Source organism: Rhinoderma darwinii, chromosome 10, assembly GCF_050947455.1.
Source record: "Rhinoderma darwinii isolate aRhiDar2 chromosome 10, aRhiDar2.hap1, whole genome shotgun sequence".
Lineage (NCBI taxonomy): Eukaryota > Metazoa > Chordata > Amphibia > Anura > Rhinodermatidae > Rhinoderma > Rhinoderma darwinii.
In genome coordinates, this window is record NC_134696.1 from 31,197,647 (window position 1) to 31,221,296 (window position 23,650).

Genomic DNA, 23,650 nt, shown 5'->3' on the forward strand with positions numbered 1-23,650 from the left:
GTGAAACAAATATTATCCCATGTGATATACAATTTATTATCCAAACTAATGATAAGCGAAGTGGAACAATGTAATCTTTTAATAGATCCCTGCCTGTTGGAAAATCAGTGGATACATAAGTGGCACTAGGTGTAAGATAGACACCCAAAATAGGGTGCAATTAAGTAACAATTCTTCTGTAGAGATAGGAAGTAATAGCATTTAATATTGAAATAATTTAACAGCTATCATCTGGCTCAAGAATGACACCACCAGAGACAGTCATGGAGGTGCCTCCCCAAGATATTATGTCTCCCTTTAGTCCTGTCACTAAACATTTGCTTAATGACGAAATCTCTTGAGAACTTAGTAGGTGACTCCAGAGGTGAAGTTGACTTAACCTTCCAAAGAAGCTGTTATTAAAGAGTCCCAAGAGATCAAAACGGTCTTTTGCAAGAAGAACTATACCTCCAGGTTTAATTTCATATCCTTTCTGGACAACTTTCTCTTTTCCATGAAGCCCACTCACCCAGAGTTCACTGCGCCCAGAGGAAGACTCCCATCGTACACAGTAATGAACCCAATCCTCTGACGTGTGATGTATGTGGAACTCAACAGATACCCCTCCAATCCATAGATATATGTCAGAACCTACACTCAAGACAAGTTCATTATCACTGTTTGTGGTCGAGTAAGAAAAGACTTTCTGATTGCCTTCATGCTTGGTTCTCACCCACAAACACAGGGTAAATTGAGTCAACTGTAAAGGTTGAAGAAGATGAACTTCCACGTGAGCAGCTGGGTAATTGTCGGAGAAATAGAACAAGGGATAATGTGGAAATGTAGGAGTACCTATTTGAGAAAGAACGCATGGAGATGTAGTCATTTTTTACAACAAGCATCTTAGCATTAAATCTAAAAAGAAGAAACCAATTGCTAAATGTAGAAAAAGGAGAAAACCCGCTAAACAGCTCGCCAAATAAACTTTCTATGTTATGTGGCTATGTTCACATTTTTTTTTTTTAGCCAAAACTAAGCTTTCGATTATGCATATACTTACCCTCTTGCCTTTTGTTAGGCCTCATGCACACAAACGTATTTTTTCCCTCCCGTAAATACTGGCGTAAATACGGGTCTGATGTCACACGTATTCGACCCGTTTTGAACCAGTATTTACGGACCCATGCCCGTAAATACGGTTCCGGTGTCACCAGTATTCCACCCGTATTTACTGGCATGTTTTCGATGCAAAATTGCACTGCACTAATCGGCAGCCCCTTCTCTCTATCAGTGCAGGATAGAGAGAAGGGGCAGCCGTTTCCGAGGTAAAAGTAAAAGAAATTCATACTTACCCGTCCGTTGCCTTGGTGACGTGTCCCTCTCTTGACATCCAGCCCGACATCCCTGGATGACGCGGCAGTCCATGTGACCGCTGCAGCATGTGATTGACCTGTGATTGGCTGCAGCGGTCACATGGGCTGAAACGTCATCCAGGGATATCGGGCCGGATGTCAAGAGGGACGCGTCACCAAGGCAACGGCCGGGAGACCGGACTGGAAGAAGCAGGAAGTTCTCGGTAAGTATGAACGTCTTTTTTTTTTTTACAGGTTGATCTATATTCTGATTGGAATTCACTGTCCAGGGTGCTGAAAGAGTTACTGCCAATCAGTTAACTCTTTCAGCACCCTGGACAGTGACTATTTACTGACGTCGCCTAGCAACGCTGCCGTAATGACGGGTGCACACATGTAGCCACCCGTCATTACGGGAGCTCCATAGACTAATATGGGCTGCCCGTGCCGTTATTACGGCCTGAAATAGGACATGTTCAATCTTTTAAGAAAACGGGAAGGTACCCGTGTCCAATAGAAGTCTATGAGCCCGTTATTACGGGTCGTAATTACGACCCGTAATAACGGGAGTTTTTACGGTCGTGTGCATGAGGCCTTAGTGTGAACGTAGCCTATGACAAATAGGAAACCAGTGAGTGCAGGACAGAACCGGCGGTGTGTTTATAGCTATAGTTTTGCGTACTGCTGGAATATTGTAAAATTCTAAATACCGATGTCGATAAAGCAAGTCCTCACATACAAAAGTCAGATAGAGCTGCTGGGATCTTGTGAAGCACTTCTGTTGAGGGCAGACGCTTCTTCAGGGTCCTCACACAGTGTACAGTAAAAATTTAATTGAGCCGTCCTCACATGGTGTACAAAGGAGTGGCTCGTCCTGGCACAGATAGAGAGCACATCGTTGGTATCTCTCTAGGGTACCGTACAGTACCACTTGTCCTCTTCTATACCTCATAAAGATGACAATGAGCTATTTTACAGGCATTTTACTAGTGAAATGCTCAAAATGATTGGGTGTATCTTCCCTTCAATCATATATGCCACAGATCGGCAAGGCCTATGGCATTGTAGGTTGAATGTGGGTTCAAGTTACGATGGTCCACGAAAGACCACTGTCAGGGTCATTTTCAGCTACACTGCCCGTAGTGAGCACCGCTCGTTACCTTCATTTTCACGTAGCAATGATCAAGAGGCACTTTGTACAGCCCCTCGTGTAAACATTTTTAAGACCGCATAAAATAAAAAATCAGCGATGAACAAGCGTTTGAACGGCAAGCACATTTACACAGGGCAATGATAGGGAACGAACGTTCATACGAATGATTGAATGACTGATACATCACCGTGTAAAAGAGGGCTTCAGTTGGAAACATTGTAATCTGAGGCCATTGTTGCTTAAGGGACCACTGTAGTTAAATTATCATAGAATCATTTTTTAAAGGGAATTTGCCTTAATAATGCTAAACATGTTGGGTAAAATTGTACACTTCTAATCAAAAGTGTTATTTAGTAGCACAAAAAAAATAGTGCACCAAATATGCTAATGAGTATAATGGGTGGTCTTCGTCACCTCCATGAGTCCTATCCTCTATTCAGAAATGCTAAGTAGATTCATGTGGCATACTGTATGTTTCATGTCTACTTTGAACAAGAACATACGCAAAGGAGGTTCAGGAGTGTGGAAGCGTGGTCCTGTGCCTGACACATCGTTGGCTGCATATATATGTTCCTCTCTTTTTACCTGCCAAAATGTTGAGGTATGTGGAAATTAATTTTTTTATTATTGTATTGTGTGGCTATTCTGTGCTAGTTTTTGGCTAAATTTGGTTCATTTTATGTTCTTTATAAGAAAAATTGCATAACACTTTGCTAAAAACACATACGGTGCATACTCGAATTTCTCAAATGGGCAATTATTGTCAGCAATGAGAGCATTTCTTGAAGTCCTGGTATCCAAACTTTTCTTACACGTAATTTCTATATAATAAGGCCATTTTTTTTATGTATTCCACATTTATAAAAATGCTCTAAATCTGTCAGATCGTCGACGCATTGGATGTTACTTACCTGCACGACCTTTCGAGGGTTCAGTCACCACCTTCCTTTTAACATCTAGAAGTTCAGTCTCAATTTGGGTCAGTTTAGTGGTGATCTCTTGCTGGCAAGATTCTGGGTGGAAACATAATCAAATATCATCCTACAATGGCTGTTATCACATATCAGTCATGGGTAGTATTTTATAAGGGGTAACATAATTGGAATGTATAGCTATAAGTGTTCATATAATTTAGGAGCCGGTGTGCGCTGAACACTCCATGTAAGTCCAATCATCTACCTTGTAGGCTCTACTACTTCTATTATTTACAATCACAAAGAAGACGGCCAATGTAATGCAGATAGATAACAATACGTACACAGAAGAAGTTCTAGAAGAGTATCATACAGTGAGGCGAAATTCACACGAACGTGTGCGTTTTGCACGCGCAGAAAACTCTGCATTTTTTGCGCGTTGCAGTTCCGTGTGTCATAAGTGTTTGGTGCGTGGCTGCGTGATTTTCGCGCATATGCCATCCTTATGACCCGCGGTTTTGAGGTTTAGAAAAAGAAATGAAGGAGGTGGTTTTATTTTTCCCTTCATTTTTTGATCTACTGTTGCGCGAATCACGCGCAGCACACGGAAGTGCGTCCGTGGGCTGCGCGTGATTTTCACACACCCATTGACTTCAATGGGTGCATGATGCGCAAAAAACGCAGAAGTATAGGACATGTCGTGAGTTTCACGCAGCGGACACACGCTGCGTGAAAAACACTAAATGTCTGAATGTCCCCATTGCCTTATATAGGTCCGTGCGACGCGCGTGATTTTCACTCGCGTATCACGGACGTTAAACACGTTCGTGTAAATAAGGCCTAAAAGTGCCCAGGCTTGCTGCATTAGCACAGTCGGATATTCAATGAACATGGTCTCCAAATGCCTCCAATTCCTTTTGTGGAGGGAAAATAAATGATGGAAAATGTATCCTGAGAATGACCACCCATCATTCTATATATTTAGCTTCAATAGAGCTTGCTGCAATCCAGCCGAGCAGGATGAGGAACGAAGAAAAGGTCCTGTCTAATTTGTATGCTCAATCCAGCTTTAGGCTGGATTCACACACAGCGTTTTCTTGCATTTTTCTTGGAACTTTTATTGGTATTTTTCACTGTTTATTTTATTATTTTTTTTGGTCAAAAACGCTGCAGCCAGATGTCACTTTAAAGTCTATAGTAAATTATTGAAAAGGCTACATCCACAACATTATTATTTATGGTGTTTTTGTGGTATTATTTTAAAAAGGCAGTATGCTCTGGGTATGGCATTTTTTTGTGACGTTTTCCTCTTAGGCTTCTCTAATACAAATACACAAAATGACAAATACAAAGAGCCACCGATAAGCATGTAAAAATGCCATAAAAAATATATTTTACATTTGAAAATGTTTTTACATGCGTTTTTCTTGTAGTTTAAATTAACAGGAAAAAAAATCCTGTGTGAAGAAGGCATTAAAGGGGTTGTCCACTATTGACAATGCCTTTTTGATAGATGGTCCCCGCAAATTAGCTAATTATGCTGTCACCCCCAGCGATCGGCTGTGATTTGCAAGGGAACCTGGCAGAAAATGTTTATTTAAAGAGGCTCTGTCACCAGATTCTCAAATCCCTATCTCCTATTGCATGTGATCGGCGCTGCAATGTAGATAACAGTAATGTTTTTGTTTTTTTTTAAACTTTCATTTTTGGCCAAGTTATGAGCAATTTTATATATATGCAAATGAGCTTTGAAATGGACAACTGGGCATGTTTTTTTTCGTATCAGTGACCAATCAGCATCATGCACTCCTCTCCATTCATTTACACAGCACATAGTGTTCTTACTAGAACGATGTGCAGCCGCATACACAATTGTCCTGATAATGAATACACATGACCTCCAGCCTGGACGTCATGTGTAGTCAGAATCCTGACGCTTCTGAATCTTTTCTGTGAGATACCAGCAAGACACGTGTAATCTCGCGAGATTACGAGGTAAACGAGATTTCGTTTCCCTTGCTGGAAATCTCACAGAAAAGATTCAGAAGTGTCAGGATTCTGACTACACATGACGTCCAGGCTGGAGGTCATGTGTATTCATTATCAGGACACTTGTGTATGTGGCTCCACATCGTTCTAGTAAGAACACTATGTGCTGTGTAAATGAATGGAGAGGAGTGCATGATGCTGATTGGTCACTGATTCGTCAGCATCATACACCTCTATTCATAACGCCTAGTTAGTGAAACAAGTAAACACGCCCAGTTAAAAACACAATACACGCCCAGTTGTCCATTTAAAACCTAATTTGCATATATATAAAATAGCTCATAACTTGGCCAAAAATGAACGTTTTAAAAAAAACAAAACTTTACTGTTATCTACATTGCAGCGCCGATCACATGCAATAGGAGATAGGGAATTGAGAATCTGGTGACAGAGCCTCTTTAACCTGCAGCGTTACCACTGGAGAAATGAAACATTCCGCAGTTGCCATTGAATGAGACACCCCACTTTAAATGCCCTAATATGGTGTTTGAAAAAAGGTCTTCTAAACCAGACACACCTTTTAAGGCTGAGTTCACACGGGGTGGATGCGCTGCGTAAAAGCACGCAGCGTATTCGCCCTGTGCGCCGCAAACTTTGGTGCAATTTTTCACCCAGAATGTCCGCTGCGAAAAACTGCAGCACTTAGACGTCTCATCCCAGAAGACCGCTGCAGCCTGATCTGATGTCATCTAGGCCGGCCTCCTGGGATGATGTTTCATCCATGTGACATGACGGTGTCATGGGATGAATTCAATGGGAAAATCCCACAACAAATAAGCAGCGTTTACACAAATACAATTGACATGCTGCGAAGTAAAATTCCGCACTGAAGGTCAATTTCTGAGCGTTTTTTCGGCTCACTATTTACGCAGCGTGTGGATGAGATTTGTTTTATCTCCTCCACTTTGCTGCTACTGTATTAGCTGCAGATTTTTGGCAACGAATTCCGTTGAAAAAAATCTGCAGTATTTACGCAACGTGTGAACTGACCCTAAAAGTATTTTTGGACTATGAAATGCATCCTGGTGGTCAAAGCTAGTGGAGTGGTTAATGCTAGCTTTCCAGGTAATATAAGGTAAAGGAAGGGTTATTGTCACAGCCACAACGCTGGAGCCTGGAGAGGTGAGTATCCAACTGTACACCAGGTATAAAACATTAAAATCTTCTCTGCTGAGACAACCAAGGATGTTACATTATTCCTTTCACTACCCTAGACCACCAGGTATTTTACATTAACCACTTCACTACCCTAGACTACCAGGTATTTTACATTAACCCCTTCACTACCCTAGATCACCAGGTATGTGGACATTGTTATCTGAATGATCTTCGGCTGTGTAATTTTTGGACGCTAAACAGCAATATTTACATGGTGCTGATTCAGATCATTTAGAGGGTGTAGTACCCAGGTCCCTAACTGCTCCATTAATTAGTCACAGGGTAGAGTAAACATTGCTTGTATGATCCGATTCGCCCCTTCACATAATGACAGTCTATCTCACCTACATTCTTTTTCTAGAATAATGACGTTTGGATAGATCACTGGCTTACACAAATACACTTCGCTCTTGCAGTTGTGATCTTTTCATTTATCTAATCAAATAAAAACACAAATTCTTCATATACTAGAAGAAGGTGAACAGTCTGCAAATCCGAGACAGATAATATGGAGTATAAGCTACAAAGATCACTCACCTTTTGACAATTTTACTCGGAAAGAAGCCTGCACGATACGATCATTCAGTGGCTGTGCATGGCGGTAATCATTACGCAAAGTATTATTGTGCCAATCCAGCAGTGTCCCCTCCAGCAATTTGATCTACAATGAATATAAAGATCATAATGGAACAAAAGTGACAAATTTACAGACTTGACCAAAAAAAGCACTAGATATTAAAATACAACATATGTAAACTGTAAACTGTGATATGTAATGCTATAAACCTTCTACCCAGCATGCCTCATTGATTACATGCCCTATCCTGTAACTACCAACATCATCATAACAGAGAGAGGACTGTGAATCATATTACTACAACTAAAGGCAGATATTGGTCACAAATAATTTTTGGGAGATTTATTGAAGGTTTGCACTCGGTCTTGCTTTGCAACTAGTGACATGGAAACTCTGAAGTGCCAATCTAAGAGTATCCATAGACCTAAAATTCAGAATGTAGAAATATCTTTAAGGGCCTGTTCACATCACCGTTCGCTTTCTGTTCCGGAGTTCCGTCGGAGGTTTCCGTCAGGTGAACCCCACAACGGAAAGTCAATTTGAAACCACAGCTTCCGTTTCTGTCACTATTGGTATCAATGGTGACGGAACCATTGCTAATGGTTTCCATTCATCACCATTCCGGCAGGTTTCCGTTTTAACGACGGAATCAATAGCGGAGTCGACTGCGCTATTGATTCCGTCGGAATGTATGCCACTGGCCACCAGACGTCTCTTGTTAGCGACAACAATAGGAATTGCTGGATAAGCTTCCCGTCACCTTAAGCCTATGGATATTGCGTGAATTATAGGAATACTTTACAAAATTTTGATAGATTTGCAAACTTGGATCCATGTTTTTGCACTATATACTTATTTGGAAAAAAATGGGATACACTCCTATGAGTATAACGTAGTGCTTGTAGGGTTGGGATTGGTTCCCTGTAATATAGTCTCGAATTACCCCAGCACACACAAAAAAATGGAAGTAGATTTATTTCTTCAATGCAAAAGAGATTTATTGTTTCCTTTGTAGCTGTATTTCATATATTATTTCATATAGAAAAGATAATTTTTAATAAACATATGAAAGAGGCGACTGATTGACGTTTCGGCCAATCCACGGCCTTTGTCACTGTCGATGAGGATGAGGAGGAGTTGTATATGGGCGTCTGCCAGACATTCCAGTGTGACTATATACCACCTGTGAGCAGGGCTATATGTACCATACCGGCTAACTAGGCTTTCGGTAAGAGCAGTTTATAAGTCCAATGTATTGGACATTGTCAGACTGTGCAAGGACACCCCCTACTGACAAAGGCAATGGTAATAGCCTGTTGTCAATTTATTCATGCATTACCAAGAGGAATAACAGGGGAACGACACAATGCAGAGCTCTAAGAAAAGATGCTCCAGAATAGTTATTTTATGAGGAATGCAAGTATTTGCTACAACAGACATGTCAAGTTCTGTTTAAACCTTCCGCGTGAACTGCAGGTAGGCTTTCACATAAATTAAAGTCTGCCTGTCATGACCGGTTTGCTTTAGGGGTGATAACAGATGTTTATTGCACTTTAGAGCATAATCACTCCGGTTTGGCAGAGGGAGACATTTCCATATTCTCTCCCATCTGTCACCTACACAAAGTCTACCAGATAATATCTTCCTTGAATCTCTCTAAATGCTGCATTTATATAGGGATATGGTGTGGCATTGTAAGTTAACAATATGGCCACAGTCATGTGTTGTCCATTTGATGTCATTTCCTTACGGTCACATAAGAGCCCGTGGATGATGAGGTCATGTGACCACACAGACGTGACATCACATGGACAATATGTCACTACGGCCATGTTGTTTAAAATTCCCAATATACCAGTAAGGGTATGTTCACACGGCAGCGTCCGTAACGGCTGAAATTACGGGGATGTTTTCAGGATAAAACATCCCCGTAATTTCAGCCGTAACGGCATGTGCAGGCGCATGAACGCGCGTCCATTACGGACGTAATTGGCACTGCTTTTCATTGGAGTCAATGAATAACGGCTCCAATTACATCCCAAGAAGTGACAGGACACTTCTTTTGTGCGGGCGTCTATTTACGCGCCGTCTTTTGACAGCCTCGTGTGAACAGACAAACGTCAGCCCATTGCTTTGAATGGGCAGATGTTTGCCAACACTATTGAGGCGCATTTTCGGACATAATTCGAGGCGTAAAATGCCCGAATTACGTCCGTAAATAGGCCGTGTGAACATACCCTAAGTGGCTTAGACTTGTGTTAACTGACTATCTATTAAAAAAATAAATATTTTGGCGTTAAGAACGCTGAAAATATAAAAGGCTTTGGTAATGCATATGTAATAAAGAAAAACATAATAATACAAAAAAAAAAACGATGTCAAATGGAGTATGTATAGGATCTTTCATTTTTCAGCAGACAATCAGCAGTGATTTCAGTGGTCGCAGCTGCTGGGAGCACCATTGGTGTATATATATTCCTCCATATGGAGGGGTTACTGACATTCTCTATGTACATATAGTCCTCATCTATGGATGACCATATGTAGAAATACAGAGCGCCACCTCAATTCTACAAAATTATAGAGCCATGTAACAGATGCACACGTTTGTTTTTTTTATTAATGAAGCATGTGATATTGTGTTCCCAGGTCCAATGAGACTAAAGACCTGAACCTTTAAGCTGCACTCACACGTGACAGATTTACACGCGTAGATAAACCAGCGCAAATCTGTCCGTGTGCGTTGCGTTTTGCATCAGTGTGCTTTGCATGTGGCATGTGTTTTTCACGCACTTGCAAGCACTTTTTTTTTTTATGTAATTGATGCGAGAAACACGGACAGCACACGGATGTGTGTCCCTGTGCTGTCTATGGTTTTCACGCACGCATTGACTTCAATGGGCGGCTAGGTGCGTGAAAACGCACCAATATAGGACGTGCAGTGAGTTTAACGCAATGGACACTCGTAGCGTGAAAACTGACGCATGTGTGAATAGCCCCTTTGAAATCAATGGCTCCGTGTGCTGTGCGTTGTTTCAATGCACAGCACACGGACGAGATTCACACTCGTGTGAATGAGCCCTTAGGATAAGGACACACAGAGTAAACACTGAGGATTTTCCCCAATGGATTTAATGGTGTAAAATCCACAGCGTATTAGAGTAGCAGCAGAATGTATGAGATTTAAACAAATCCATACACTGTGGAAAAAAATCAGTTGAGAAACCATTCAGAAATTGACCTGCGGTGCGGTTTTTTAATCTGCAGCACGTCAATTTATGCGGCAGAATCGCTTCTCTTTTATTGCAGGTTTTCCCCATTGAATACAATGTAGAAGTAAATCCCGCAACAAACAGGCAAATGGTGCCATTTTTGCGGTGGAAAAGCTAAGATTCCGCTGCAAAAACCGCAAACAAAGAAAACACACAAAAAAAAACTCTAAAAAAATAATACAAATTTAATATATATCCCAGGGTGTTGTCATAGCAACGCATTCCTCTGTTCTGTGTGCAGCCCGGCCTACAGGAATGACAATTCATCCCATGTGACTGTTGCAGCCATTCAAAGGCTGCAGCGGTCACATGGACTACAGCGTCATCCCAGGAGGCCGGGCTGCACACAGAACAGAGGAATACAGTGCTATGACGGGAGAGAACGGGTTAAGTACTAACTTTTTTTCTGGCATTGTTTCTGCAGCGGAGAATCCACACGAAAATCTGCGGCTTCCAGGACAGATACGCTGTGTACTTTTAGGGCATGCTCAGACTGTCCGCATCAATGCCGCACAGAATCTGCGTTGCAGATTCTGTGGCGGCTTTGCCTAAAATGGGCATTAAATTGATGCGGACTAGCCGTTGCGTATTGAGGGGAAGAGGGCTTCCCTTCTCTCTATCAGTGCAGGATAGAGAGAAGGGTCAGCCCTTTCCCTAGTAAAAGTAACAGAAATTCATACTTACCCGGCCATTGTCTTGGTGACGCGTCCCTCTTTCGCCATCCAGCCCGACCTCCCTGGATGACGCGGCAGTCCATGTGACCGCTGCAGCCTGTGATTGGCCTGTGATTGGCTGCAGCCGTCACTTGGACTGAAACGTCATCCCGTGAGGCCGGACTGGAGGAAGAAGCAGGGAGTTCTCGGTAAGTAGGAACTTTTATTTTTTTTACCAGTTGATGTATATTCTGATCGGAAGTCACTGTCCAGGGTGCTGAAACAGTTACTGCCGATCGCTTAACTTATTCAGCACCCTGGACAGTGACTATTTACTGACGTCGCCTAGCAACGCTCCCGTAATTATGGGTGCACACACACCTAGTCACCAGTAATTATGGGTGCACACACGTAGTCAGCCGTAATTATGGGTGCACACACGTAGTCACCCGTAATTATGGGTGCACACACGTAGTCACCCGTAATTATGGGTGCACACACCTAGTCACCCGTAATTATGGGTGCACACACGTAGTCACCCGTAATTATGGGTGCACACACCTAGTCACCCGTAATTATGGGTGCACACACGTAGTCACCCGTAATTACGGGAGCCCCATTGACTTCCTCAGTCTGGCTGTAGACCTAGAAATACATAGGTCCAGCCAGAATGAAGAAATGTCAGGTTAGTAAAACCAATACGCTCCGCAGCACACATAACATCTACATAACATCTGCGGACTTCATTGCGGAATTTTGAATCTCCATTGAAGTCAATGGAGAAATTACGCAATGAGTCCGCAACAAGTCCGCAACAACCATTGTATGCTGCGGACACCAAATTCCGCGCTGCAGCCTATGCTACGCAGCGGAATTGTCCGCAACGTGTAAACGAACACAACTAAAAAGCTGTGGAAGGCAATGGAGAAACGTGTACGCTGCGGATTTCCGCTGCGAACTGTCCGCAGCGGAATTCCAGAGCAATTCCGGTACGTGTGGTCATGCCCTTATGCAGCGTCTTTGCCCTGTGTGTCCTTACTCCTAGTGTGCAATCACACGTGGCAGATTTTGTTGCAGAAATTTCGGCGACTAAAAAATCAGTTCCATTCATCTGAATGGGTTGTTCCTGCAGCAGGTGTACGGATTACTGCAAGTACCATTCAGATGAATGGAACTGACTTTCTGTCGCATACATTTCTGCAACAAAATGTGCCGCATGTGACTGCACCCATAGGCTATGTTCACACAGGGTAAAAGCACACAGCGTATCCACCGTGGGTGCCGGAGTGAATTTCCGGCTGAAAAACCGCACCAAATTGTGGTGCAGTTTTTCGTCCGGAATGTCCGCTGAAGAAAGATGCATGTATAAAAATAAAAAGAAGCCCATACTTACCCTCTGACGTCCTACAGACCGGCCTCCTGGGATGACGTATTATCCCATGTGACCGCTGCAGCCTGTGATTGGCTGCAGCGGTCACATGGGACGATATGTCATCCCAGGAGGCTTACATGGACAAAGAAGCACAGAATTCTGGGTATAAGATTTATTTTATTTTTTTTCACTTATTATTTACGCAGCGTGTGGATGAGATTTATTCAAATCTCATCCACTTTGCTGCTACTGTATTATGCTGCGGATTTTCCACAACTAAATCCATTGCGGAAAATGCGCAGTATTTACGCTACATGTGAACTTAGCCTTACAAGGGAGTCAGAAAAGTAGAAACATTTAAATGAAGTACTCCATTGATAATTGCCTTAGACTTAAAAAGTCACAACAATGCATCAGTTTACAGATTGTGTTTCTTATATTTGACACCTACACAGTGATAATGTCCGGTACCAGCGTGATGTTTTACCTGATTATGAGAGAGGATGATATGAGAGTCAAATACAGTCCACAGCACATTCTCTGTACACGGGGGGGTGGTGAGGGAGCCCTGGTATCGATAATACCTGTCCAGGTCTTCAGGCAACATAGCCAAAGGGTTAATTGTCCTAATTTCTGTCTCTTGCCCTGAAATGAGAAAAGTCAGCGAGATGTTTGTCAAAGAAAACACAAAAGAGATTTGTTTATTGAAGTGACTTTTCTGTTTTATGTAACTAAAGTATAATCATCATATAATTCTAATATACTTAGTATACTTAGGGTATGTTCACACGGCAGCGTCCGTTACGGCTGAAATTACGGGGCTGTTTTCAGGAGAAAACAGCTCCATAATTTCAGCCGTCATGGCATGTTGAGGCGCTTTTTCGCTGCGTCAATTACGGACGTAAATGGAGCTGTTTTTCCATGGAGTCAATGGAAAACAGCTCCATTTAACGTCTGAAGAAGTGACAGGCACTTCTTTGACGCGGGCGTCTATTTACTCCTTTTGACAGCGGGGCGTAAAAAAAATGACTGTCGGAACAGAACATCGTAAGACCCATTCAAATGAATGGGCAGATCTTTGCCGACGCTATCAAGCCGCATTTTCGGACGTACATCGAGGCGGAAAAAGCCTGAATTACGTCCGGAAATAAGCCATGTGAACATACCCTTAGTATATAGTAATTCTAATATATTCCATTCCTCACCATTTTCAATATCTCTGTTTGCTGTGAATGAGAATAAACTCAGAGGCGTAAAACCCATAGAGACCAAATCTTGCGCACAGCTTGCCTAAACTGAAGGCTGATACAATACCCATAATACGCTACCGCACAGAGCACTATACAGAGTGCCCCCAGCTCCCTAGTACGGAGCCACTGGGGACTTTGTTTCCTGGATTCCCGCGTACAGCTTTGCCGTATGGCTTATGTTTGGAATGATTTTCTGTTTCTGGATGTAAATAAGGAAAGTTCTGATTCACTGATTGCAAATAGAGATATAGAAAATGATGCTCTCAGTTAAACAAACCAATTTGCGTTGAGATATAAGTTTTTTTCCCTAAAAAGTATGCTTAACTATATTCAAAGAAAGTATACAAGTTGCACACATCCGCCATTGACTTTCATCCTCACCCCTAAATGTACATATGATACAAAGAGATATGTGGGCAAATTTAACGAACTTACTATTATGTGTAAGGCCTCATTAACATATTGCAGATTTGATTAGTATTTTGCGTCCATATTTTTTAAGCCAAAACCAGAAGTGGATCCAACACATAGAGAAATATAGGAGGGAGTGTGCGACATTTACATTTACCCAGTGGTCGGCATCAGGGGATCATTATGCTAAATGAACTGTAAGGCTGGATTCACACAAGCATGTTCGGTCCGTAAAGGACGGAACGTATTTCGGCTGCAAGTCCCGGACCGAACACACTGCAGGAGCCGTGCTCCTAGCATCATTCTTATGTACGACGCTAGGAGTCCCTGCCTCGCTGCAGGACAACTGTCCCGTACTGTAATCATGTTTTCAGTATGGGACAGTAGTTCCACGGAGAGGCAGGGACTCCTAGCATCGTACATAAGTATGATGCTAGGAGCCCGGCTCCCTGCAGTGTGTTCGGCCCGGGATTTGCGGCCGAAATACGTTCCGTCCTTTACGGACCGAACATGCTCGTGTGAATCCAGCCTAATGCCTCATGCAAACGACCGTTGTGCCACTCGGGCCGTTTTTGACAGCATCCGGGTGGCACCTGATAGTCTTCACGGACCCATTCACTTTAGCGGGTGAATCGGACCGTGAAAAATGGTCGGACGGCACACATGGTCGTGTGCATGAGGTGTAAGGTCTCGTCCACACGTAGCGGAATTGCTAATGGAAAATATGCAGCAGAATACAGTAGCAGCAAATCTCATCCACACGCTGCGTACAATTTCCGACAAGAAATTGACCTGCGGTGCGTATTTTCCGTATCGCAGCAGGAATTCATGACAATTCCTGCTGCGGAAAGTGGACTGAATTGCTGCATTTTTCAGAGGAGATGTCACCATCTCCCAGCATTAATAAAAAAAGCCGCAAAATCCACACATTTTCTGCAGTAAAAAACGCAGGAAATTGTGCGGTTTTTCCGCAGTGGAAATCCTTCTAGTTCCTGCAGCAATTCCGTTATGTGTGGACAAGCCCTAATACAAACTTATACACTATAGAAAGTTCTGCTGGATCTTAGGTTTTTGCTTAGGAAGGAGGTCCACTATAAATCCAATGCACAAATTTCTCTGTACTTTCTATAAACTCTTGAACTCACTATATAACCATATTATAAAGAGCAAAACATGAGCATTCAGAGACTTTGTATATGTACGAGTTTATACAATTACACCCAGATCACAATAGGAAGTAGATATTTTGTAAAAAGGAGAAAAAAAACTTGTATCTTCTGTATTGACTTGGTGCACAGGACATTAGTACCTGCATAACGGATCTTGGCTAGCTTGGAAATCACTTCACTATAATAGGTGTTTTCAAAATTGCCATCCTAAAAATAATAAAGAAAAATACAAATGAAAACTGGGGAAGGATGAATATTAATGTAAAACAGGAGCAATGATTATGAGTTGGAGTACTATAAACAATATTTATGTTACCAGGCCATCAATATACAGTATATCCTTGGAAAGGGGTATTCCCAGAATCGACAATTATCACCTATTAATAGGATAGGTTATAATAGTCTGATCGCTGGGGTCCCCACGACTGGGAAGTCAAACAATTTCGAGAATGGGGGTCCCAAACCTCCTGTTTATCCTTATTGCTTGACCACTTGGAGAAGGACATTAAACGGAGCGGCAATCAAGCATGCGAAAAATATGGGAATGACAGAAACAGCCGACTACAAAGCTTGGGTATTTCCATCAGACATTGAATGGAGGGGCGGGCACATGTTCAACTGCTGCTTCATTCAAGCTCCTCCTCACTGTAGTGGTTCAGTGAGGAGGAACGGGAGATTCAGGAGCCCCCTTGTCGCGATAGAAGGGGGGTCCCAGCGATCAGACAATTATCACCTTTCCTGTGGTTAGATGACAACTGTTAATTATGGGAAACTCCTTTAACTGTACTTTTAAAGTTCTTCAGAAATTAGCATTAGTAAGGTCCGCAATCTCTACCAGTTTCAAGGCGGAAGAGGCTGTGGTGGTCTTCTGAGTATTGTGCCACTACGGCTTATCTTATAGATTTTTATAGAACCCTTTAAAGGGTTAGTCCCATCTCATTAAGTGATGACGTATCGCTAGGTTTTTCCTGACACGGGGAAAACTACAGCAGTGCTACTGCACATTCATTCTCAGGATCCGTGAGGGTCCTGACAGTCTGACCCCTACCAAATCAGAAAGTGATGGCATATCTTAGGAATATACCATCACTTTATGAGATGGGACAATCCATTTAAAGTATATACTATTAACTATGTATCTTGCGATTGCAAAATCCAGAACAGAATATGTCATTTTATTATATTACTTACCACATACAGAAAAGCAAGTACTGCTAGACCATTTGGCTTGTCTTTGGCCTCATCAAAGCTCTTGTATAATTCTGAGTTATAGTGCACAATATGCAACTGTAAAGACAATTCATGCGATTTTAGCTTCAAGAACAAGTTATCTGTTGTCTTATAGGCATATACAATACAAGTACTCACCTCTGCCATGTATCTCATACCATCAACCGTGTGCTCAGAGCCACTTGTTTCCAGATCAAGTCCACCCCAGTGCAGGTGCATTTGTATTGCAGTGTAGATGTTGGGCAGTCCTTTTGCAATTTTCATGGTAGATGGAAGTTCTATTTGCACTTGACATTTCAAAAACACAAGACAGAGAAGAAGCATTAAAGGGAGTCTGTCACCAGAATGTCCGTATTAAACTAGTAACAGGGTATTGTAGAGGAGACTAACTTCTTCTAACGTTTATTTTCATTTTCTGGTTACTGCCTCCTTTATAGAGAAGTACGTTTTATTAAGTTTATGCTAATGAGCATTTAGGTGCAATGAGGGCTTTACCATTGCACCTAAATGCTCTTTCTTCACTCCCCAGTTCAACCCCCCTCCCTCCCTTTTTGCATTGATTGACAGGGGCCAGGAAGCGTAATCGGCGCGTTCATGCTATCTGTAACGTGCGCGCGTACAGAGCGGTACAATCTTTCTGCTCGACGTTCTAATCGGTAGTACTGCGCATACACAGCGACCCTGCTCTTTATTCAGCGAATGCGCAGTAGTGACGATTAGAACGGAGAGCAGAAAGATCGTACTGCGCATGCGCCGGGAAAAGAACAGATTTTCAGACTTCGTATACTCCTACAGTTTTTGTAGAGTTAATTCCAATTGTAAAGAGAGCAAATCCAATATTAATATTATTAATAAAATGACTTTAGGGTGGAGGCTAATTTTTAGTAACAGGCCTCAAATTCCCTTATTGATAAAAAAAAATCTGCAAATAAAAGGAAAGTATAAAATAAAAATATTTGAGAGACATTTAGACATCATTACTTATATCTGCAAGTAACATTCCCTTTAAACAAATAGCAGGCTGAAGTTTTCAATAGAAGGTTCTTATTGTTGCAGTATACACACATTTACATACTTTTTCTGTATATATATATATATATATATATATATATATATATATATATATATATATACATATTGAATATACAGTTATATAATCAATATGCGCTTAAAGTGCAGACTCTCAGCTTTAATTTGAGGGTATCTACATCCTAATTTGAGGAAGGGTTTAGGAATTACACCTCTTTAATATGTAGCTGACGCTTTTTCAAGGGACCAAAGGTAATTATCTCAAAAGCTATTTAGTGGGCTGCATGGGCTATTCCCTCGTTAATCCATCATCAATTAAGCAGGTAAAAGGTCTGGAGTTGGTTCCAGGTGTGGCATTTGCATTTGGAAGCTGTTGCTGTGAACCCACAACATGAGGTCAAAGAAGCTCTCATTGCAAGTGAAACACCATCATTAGGCTGAAAAAATGAAGAAATCCATCAGAGACATAGCACAAATGTTAGGAGTGGTCAAATCAACAGTTTGGTTCATTCTTGGGAAAAAAATGAGCGCACTGGTGAAATCATGAACTCCAAAAGGCCTGGACATCCACGGAAGACAACGGTGGTGGATGATCGCAGAACCCTTTCCATGGTGAACAAAAACCCCTTCACAATATCTACCCAAGTGAATAACCCTCTCCTGGAAGTAGGTGTTTCACTATCTAAGTCTACCATAAGGAGAAGACTTCATGAGAGCAAATACAGAGGGTTCACCACAAGGTGCAAACCATTAATCAGCCTCAAATATAGAAAGGCCAGATTAGACTCTACCAAACAACATGTAAAGAAGCCGCCCAGTTCTGGAACAGCATGAAACTAAGATCAACCTGTACCAGAATGATGGGAGGAAGAAAGTATGGAGAAGGCTTGGAACGGCTCATGATTCAAAGCACACCACATCCTCTGTAAAACATGGTGGCGGCAGTGTGATGGCATGGTGGAGGCAATGTGATGGCATGGTGGAGGCAGTGTGATGGCATGGTGGAGGCAGTGTGATGGCATGGGCATGTATGGCTGCCAAAGGCACTGGGTCGCTAGTGTTTATTGATGATGTGACTGAAGACAGAAGCAGCCGGATGAATTCTGAAGTGTTCAGGGATTCACTTTCTGCTCAGATTCAACCAAATGCAGCAAGGTTGATTGGGCGTCGCTTCACAGTACAGAGGGACAATGACCCAGAACATACTGAGAAAGCAACCCAGGAGTTTATTAGGGCAAAGAAGTGGAATATTCTGCAATGGCCAAGTCAATCACCAGATCTCAACCCGATCGAGCTGCATTTCACTTGCTTAAGACAAAACTTAAGGCAGAAAGACCCACAAACAAGCAACCACTGAAGACGGCTGCAGTAAAGGCCTGGCAAAGCATCACAAAGGAGGAAACCCAGCGTGTGGTGATGTCCATGGGTTCCAGACTTCAGGCAGTCATTGCCTGCAAAGGATTCTCTACAAAGTATTAAAAAAAAACATTTTATTTATAGTAATGTTAATTTGTCCAATTACTTTTGAGCCCCTGAAATGAGGAGGCTGTGTAGAAAAATGGTGGCAATTCCTAAACGTTTCACAGGATATTTTTGTTCAACCCCTTGAATTAAACCTGAAAGTCTACACTTCAATTACATTTCAGTTGTTTCATTTCAAATCCGATGTGGTGGCATGCAGAGCCCAAATCATGAAGATTGTGTCACTGTCCAAATAATTCTGGACCTAACTGTGTATATATATATTGACACAATCTCCATGATTTGGGCTCTGGATGCCCCCACATTGGATTTGAAATGAAACAACTGAGATGCAATTGAAATTTTGACTTTCAGGTTTAATTCAATGGATTATGCAAAACAAATTCACTCCTTCTTGTGGCGCTCCTGTTTTTATTGTATGCGGTTCTTGGTTTCCCTTCTGTTTGGTAAAGAATGATCCACGATCTTTCCGTTTTAGTAAAGTTTAAAATTTATTACATTACAGAGTAAAAATAAGTAAAACAATGCTAGCATGCAACATGTTTCATCCTAGAACCTAGGTCTTCATCAGGCATAAAAAAAATGAAGGTGTTCCTGCAGTATTTATATCCTCATAGTCTCATTTAATCAAGACCGGGTCAGGGTCTATCGGTCCAAGTTCAGCTGGGAGTGGTTTCGTTTTATAATACGTATATTCATAGTATCCCTCAAGGGACTAACAAGTTGATAATCCTAGTTGTTATAGTATACAAGCAACTTTTCTTTATTATTCAATTTATAATCGGACCTCCGACTTTCTGAAAGTGTCCGCTCTAGGTCTGGTGGATGACTGCAGTGAGATAGATGCGGCGGCCGTAGAGAGATTAAATCAAAAGGCCTGATCGGAGTAGAAAGTAGTAACAGGAACTCAATATTTGATTGTTCATGTCTCTAGTTTGGTCAGAATCTGCATCTAACCTCTATCGATCTTATGGCCTTATCTAAAATACAGTCCATAATTCTCCTTTTACATTCTTAGGTTATCCTGGGTTTAACTGTACAGATATTTTATCTTTTAATCAGGCGTTCTTAGGGGCTGAAAATGAAATAAATAAAACAAAAAAGCAATACTTACCTCTCCTTGGCAATCCAGCGCTGTCGCTCCGGCGGATGTCCCGGTGCTTGTTTATATCCATGTAGCATGTAACCGCTGCAGCCAATTAGAGGGTCTCAGCGGTCATATGTTGTATTTCTGGCATTACGACAGAAATACGATTTGTCACAAGAGCCTCACTGAGCCCTCTGATTGGCTGCAGCGGTCATATGCTACGTGTATGTAAACATCCACCGGTAGCGCCGACGGAGCGACAGCGCTGGATCGCCGGGGCAAGGATAGGTAAGTATTGCTTTTTTGTTTTATTTATTTCACTTGCAGTCCCTAAAGAAAAAAAATCTCACTTTCCAGATAACCCCTTTATTCAGATATGTACTAGTACAAAATTATAAGACAAGCCTTTCAAACTAGCATATCCTGATGTTGTTAATATTTAAGTATTTTCTTCTGCAAAGCAACAATTATCTGTAGGGCTCATGCACAACCTCCAAGTTGTACAGAGCCATAATAGGGCACCCATATACTGTACTTCTATATGCCTCTGAGCTCATACAAAGGCATGCTGAGGTTTTTCTGTCAGGCACCGTAAAACCCAAAAAATCACGACATGTTCCATTGGGCCCCGTAATACGAATATCTCCAACATTCTACAACAGTGGAGTGCGGAGAACCATACAGTGGCAAACGGAGTGCCAAAGGTACTCTGTGTGCCACCATACAACTTCCTGCACACTGCTTCCTATGATATTGGTCCTAACTTGACATTAAAACCCCAATACTCGCCTCATGAGTGATGTGTTTACTTTTCCTGAACTAACATTTGCATACAAAGTACAACCACATACTGAATACTCTCAATTACACTTCACTCTGAACATTGATCTGATTGTTAAGAGGCCATACACTTCTCCAAACATGGGCTGGAGTGACCAGTTAGTAAATAACTCTACCCTGCCCCATAAACAGGGGCAGACAAAAACACCTAGAAATATACTCCCCAGTAAATAAATGATCTAAAATATATATTTGATTTTGGATCGTTCTTCTAAAAACTCTGCACATGCAGGAGAATTGATGCTATTGGAACAATTTTGGCTTCCGATCCTTTCTTCCAATGCAAAGATTACAACTCAACCGCAAAATTACAGTCAGATCTATAAAATTATCTTTGCCTGCATGGTCACACCATGAACACAACTGTATTCGAGTTCCATATCCGACCATTCTTTGGACTCTACTGTACCGAGGAGGTAATGATGTTAGGAGGTAACGATATTAATTTTATGATATTAATTTTAAAACAATATATAATATAATAGGTTTAATAAGGAATAGTATAATCAATTCATCATGATCGTAAATGTATTTTTACCGAGTTTAGGTCTCTAGAGCAGGGCTTTTTCTACTGGGAAAATACCAACTAAAACATGGTGATGCAGGTACCCAACCAATGGTCGTAATTAATACTAAAAAAAAAACAAAACATTAAAAAAAACACAAAAAATTATCGGATTACCTGAATGGCCATTGTTGGAAATCCGGAATTTTCCATGTAGCTGTCCATCATAGCCTTCTAAATCCAGCGGAGTAAGATCAGGGTTATGTACAACTTTTTTCCTTTGAATATCAATAGGGGACTGATGTTTTGCTGCACACAAGGGGTATTTTTTACCCCAGTTTGCCTCATCAACTTCTCCCTCTGTGAACAATGAATAGTACATTAATTCAAGCAGATCACGCAACAGTGATGAATATGTGTATTTCATATAGAGAGGCCTAAAAAACTTTTTAAATAATAAGTATTATTTTCAAAAATATTATTTAAAGTATTATTTCATATAAAAATTATAAATTAAAAAAAAATGCAACATAAGCCTAAAATCACTGACTAATCTGGTACTTGTCTTACCTTGGTAAGTCCACTCCACCACATGTGAACTACATATTACGACAAATCCAGACAAAATCAAATACAGGTTGAGGTGCGCAGTTTTCCCCATGGCTGGTTCTGTATGTGTGTGTGTGTGTCTGAGAGGATTTGCTGTCTGCCTTTTAATCTTCAGCTCAGAATGTGTAAATAATAATTTCAAAAAGTCTATGAAATGCGTTTATCCCTCCCACTCCACAAACATGTTCATCTCCCCACCCACTCGGCTTTTATCTTTCACTAGAGGAAACAGAGTCCAGATAAACCACAGAGCTGCCCTGAGAGGTTTTTATTGATTGACACACAAGCTTGTCAGCTTTTATCAGCCCGCTTTGAAGGGTTGGTGCCATCATCCTGGTCTGTGTTATTAATCTACCCAGTAAATACTGATCTATTGGACGCTTCCCTACCCCAGCTGCTCCAAGGTTCCTAACACAATACAAACATACTACAACATAAGGACATTCAGGGTATGTTCACACGGCCTATTTACGGACGTAATTCGGGTGTTTTTGCCCCGAATTACGTCTGAAAATAGCGCCTCAATAACGCTGACAAACATCTGCCCATTGAAAGCAATGGGCAGACGTTTGTCTGTTCACACGAGGCGTAATTTACGCGCCGCTGTCAAATGACGGCGCGTAAATAGACGCCCGCGTCAAAGAAGTGACCTGTCACTTCTTTGGCCGTAATTGGAGCCGTTATTCATTGACTTCAATGAATAGCAGCGCCAATTACGTCTGGAATTGACGCGGCGTTCAAGCGCCTGCACATGCCGTTACGGCTGAAATTACGGGGATGTTTTCAGGCTGAAACATCCCCGTAATTTCAGCCGTTACGGACGCCCTCATGTGAACATACCCTTATAGAAGCACAGAGATGAAAACAGCTACAAAATGCACTTTGGACTGTATTTTGTGAGGACATTTGTTTTTTTGGGACGAAGTGTAATGCAATTCTTGGCATTACGTCAAGCAAATTGTGATGCCAAGTGACACAGATTGTGTGAATAGAATAGGCAACGAAAATGGCAATGTATACATGCTATAAAACTTTATGATGCGGAAGCATATAAATCTATAGCCAGGGCAAGTCAAACCAAGTAAAAGCATGCTGATTCCAGAAACTCCAGCATAACTTTTTTTTTTTTTTTAATGTGCAAGGCATTACACACTATAGCGTTGCTAGCACCTGGCACCAAGGGCTTTTGGCCATTGACCTGGGTCTCTTGGCACCAGTGATCATGCCTCTCAATTGTATCTGCCTCCTCGCTCTCCAACCGTGCCCCGTGGTGCCCCAGGTATTTTCAATTCACCCACATCTAACAGAACTCCTGATCACCCAAATCAAATAGACACAGCATATACTGAGGAGTGGTCCCTACAACAATATCAAGAAGTACTCCTCTTCACCTCCTGATACCATACCAGCCAGGCCATTTGTGCATCTTAGCCAGGTGCCTACACTTCATCCATATGTATACCCGCTACAAGCAGAAAATATTTTCATCTAAAGACTTTCCGAGCGTGCATGTGTTCTCAATGGGGAGAGGGGAAGAAGTTGCTGCCTAACACCTCTGG

At 41.7% G+C, this 23,650-nt stretch overlaps 1 protein-coding gene across 1 annotated transcript; it reads right to left on the minus strand.

The window, feature by feature from the left end:
• Positions 1–12: 12 nt before the first annotated feature.
• On the minus strand, positions 13–22,224 carry CA6 (carbonic anhydrase 6). Its single transcript, XM_075839687.1, has 9 exons — positions 22,053–22,224; positions 21,660–21,842; positions 16,678–16,826; positions 16,501–16,596; positions 15,450–15,516; positions 12,967–13,124; positions 7,143–7,266; positions 3,396–3,497; positions 13–831 (listed from the first exon to the last, which is right to left on the minus strand). Exons 1-9 carry the CDS (start codon positions 22,141–22,143, stop codon positions 218–220), a joined length of 1,584 nt encoding a protein of 527 aa, XP_075695802.1. The 5' UTR covers positions 22,144–22,224; the 3' UTR covers positions 13–217.
• Positions 22,225–23,650: the final 1,426 nt, after the last annotated feature.

What these genes read in the sequence shown, in the direction of transcription:
- CA6 (XM_075839687.1), bottom strand. Translation starts at nt 22,143, where the DNA reads ATGGGGAAAACTGCGCACCTCAACCTGTATTTGATTTTGTCTGGATTT. An exon ending in TCATCCTCTCTCATAATCAG is followed by an intron (nt 7,267 to 12,966) that starts GTAAAACATCAC and finishes TATTCATTGTAG; the next exon opens with ATCAAATTGCTGGAGGGGAC. An exon ending in ACCCTCGAAAGGTCGTGCAG is followed by an intron (nt 832 to 3,395) that starts GTAAGTAACATC and finishes TTTCTCAAATAG; the next exon opens with GTACTCCTACATTTCCACAT.